Here is a 903-nt window from a genome sequence, read left to right as displayed (position 1 = left end):
TTCACCTTCTGGATCAGAGAATTTCATGGCCTGTTCAATTTCTCGTAACTTTAATCACCTTCTTCTCCGATATCGAGAAACCAAACCCCATTTCATCGCCATATAATCTCAGATACCAGCAACTGAGAAATAGGGTTCTTTTCTTTTCTTCATAAACCGATTTCATATCATCTTAGCCTATCTTGTTTTCCCCTTTCGATCTTCACTTAGTTACCAATGGAGAACGGTTTCATCAACAGTCTGAGAGACAAAGGCGACAACCTTAAGAATTCTTCATGGAACTGTAATAAGAATCTAAGTGGGTTTCCATGGCCGCCAAGATCTTACACTTGTAGTTTCTGCAAGAGGGAATTAAGGTCGGCTCAGGCTTTGGGTGGGCACATGAATGTTCATAGGGGAGAGAGAGCTAGGTTATTAAGAAACTCACCTCCTCCTTTTCTCAGCTCTAACCCTAACCCTAATTTCTCGTATTCTTCTTCATCTTCACAGTCTTACGGTTTCCCTAGTGAAATGAAGAAATGGCGTGGCGACGGTGGCTTCGCCGGTCCTCGAAGTTCGAGGGGCTCGGGTTCGACTTATATGAAGGGTGCAGGATCGTGTTTCAGAGTCGAAGAATTCAACGGTGATGGTTGCAGCGATAAGTTGATGAAGAATTCGAAGTTGAAGATGATGAATGCGATCGTTATTAGTGATTTCGATGAAGATTTGGACTTGGAACTTCGATTGGGATGCTCTTAAATACTTTTAAGAACATTATAAATTTATGTGTATTAATGCTTTAAACGTTCACGTTTCAATAACAATGGTTCCAATCAAATTTATTAATGAAATCGTCACCTCCACGTATTGAACCAATTTTTTTACCTGCATGACCTATTGGACCAATATAAATATAATTATGTT

At 39.9% G+C, this 903-nt stretch overlaps 1 protein-coding gene across 1 annotated transcript; it reads left to right on the top strand.

The window, feature by feature from the left end:
* Positions 1 to 216: 216 nt before the first annotated feature.
* LOC120134903 (transcriptional regulator SUPERMAN-like) lies at positions 217 to 738 on the top strand. The gene has a single exon (XM_039151277.1). The coding sequence runs from the start codon at positions 217 to 219 to the stop codon at positions 736 to 738; it is 522 nt and encodes a 173-aa protein (XP_039007208.1).
* Positions 739 to 903: the final 165 nt, after the last annotated feature.

This window comes from Hibiscus syriacus, unplaced genomic scaffold, assembly GCF_006381635.1.
Source record: "Hibiscus syriacus cultivar Baekdansim isolate YM2019G1 unplaced genomic scaffold, ASM638163v2 tig00110600_pilon, whole genome shotgun sequence".
Taxonomy (NCBI): domain Eukaryota; kingdom Viridiplantae; phylum Streptophyta; class Magnoliopsida; order Malvales; family Malvaceae; genus Hibiscus; species Hibiscus syriacus.
The sequence above is the reverse complement of the archived record's forward strand: the minus strand, read 5'-3'. Positions and strand labels throughout refer to the sequence as shown.